Source organism: Cynara cardunculus, assembly GCF_001531365.2.
Source record: "Cynara cardunculus var. scolymus isolate 2C chromosome LG 14, CcrdV1, whole genome shotgun sequence".
Taxonomy (NCBI): Eukaryota; Viridiplantae; Streptophyta; class Magnoliopsida; order Asterales; family Asteraceae; genus Cynara; species Cynara cardunculus.
Window position 1 is genome coordinate 3,206,977 of NC_037541.1, and position 466 is coordinate 3,207,442.

The 466-nt window shown below is 37.7% G+C and overlaps 1 protein-coding gene across 1 annotated transcript in view; it reads left to right on the forward strand.

Annotated features, from left to right (window-relative positions):
* The window catches only part of LOC112526867 (cyclic phosphodiesterase-like), a 2,405-nt gene extending 2,088 nt beyond the window's left edge, over positions 1-317 (forward strand). Inside the window, exon 2 of the mRNA XM_025137294.1 lies at positions 1-317. Coding sequence (XP_024993062.1) covers positions 1-153 — 153 coding nt within the window. The 3' untranslated portion in view covers positions 154-317.
* Positions 318-466: the final 149 nt, after the last annotated feature.

Here is a 466-nt window from a genome sequence, read left to right on the forward strand (position 1 = left end):
CAAAGAGCTCAAGAGAAGGCCAATGCTCTTGATGGAAGTGTTAAAAGTCTTAGCTTTCCGATAACCCGTCTTGCTTTATATAAAACAGACACGGAAGACAAAACCCTCAAATCCTGGCAGAAGGTGACGGAAATCACTCTCCAACCTAACTAGTTCTATGTGTGTTGTATCCCCCCTAATGAATCTTGTAGGTAGTCCTCTCAAGTCTCAACTGTTTGCTCTCAATAATTGTCAGTTTCRTATTTCTGCTTCCACTATGTTTGTACCTTGTATATTTGATTCTTGATATTCCATCAACTAAAGGGTTGTTTGCCAAATGCTTAATGATTAAGTGTTCAAAATGATTAAGAGGCTCTATATGGTTCAATTYAGATTGAAAAATGGTTTTTTGGTAAATGTTCTGAATGGCCAGCTTGAGTGACAGAAAATTATCATTTTAACCCTAGGTGGGCTAAATGAACCCTAC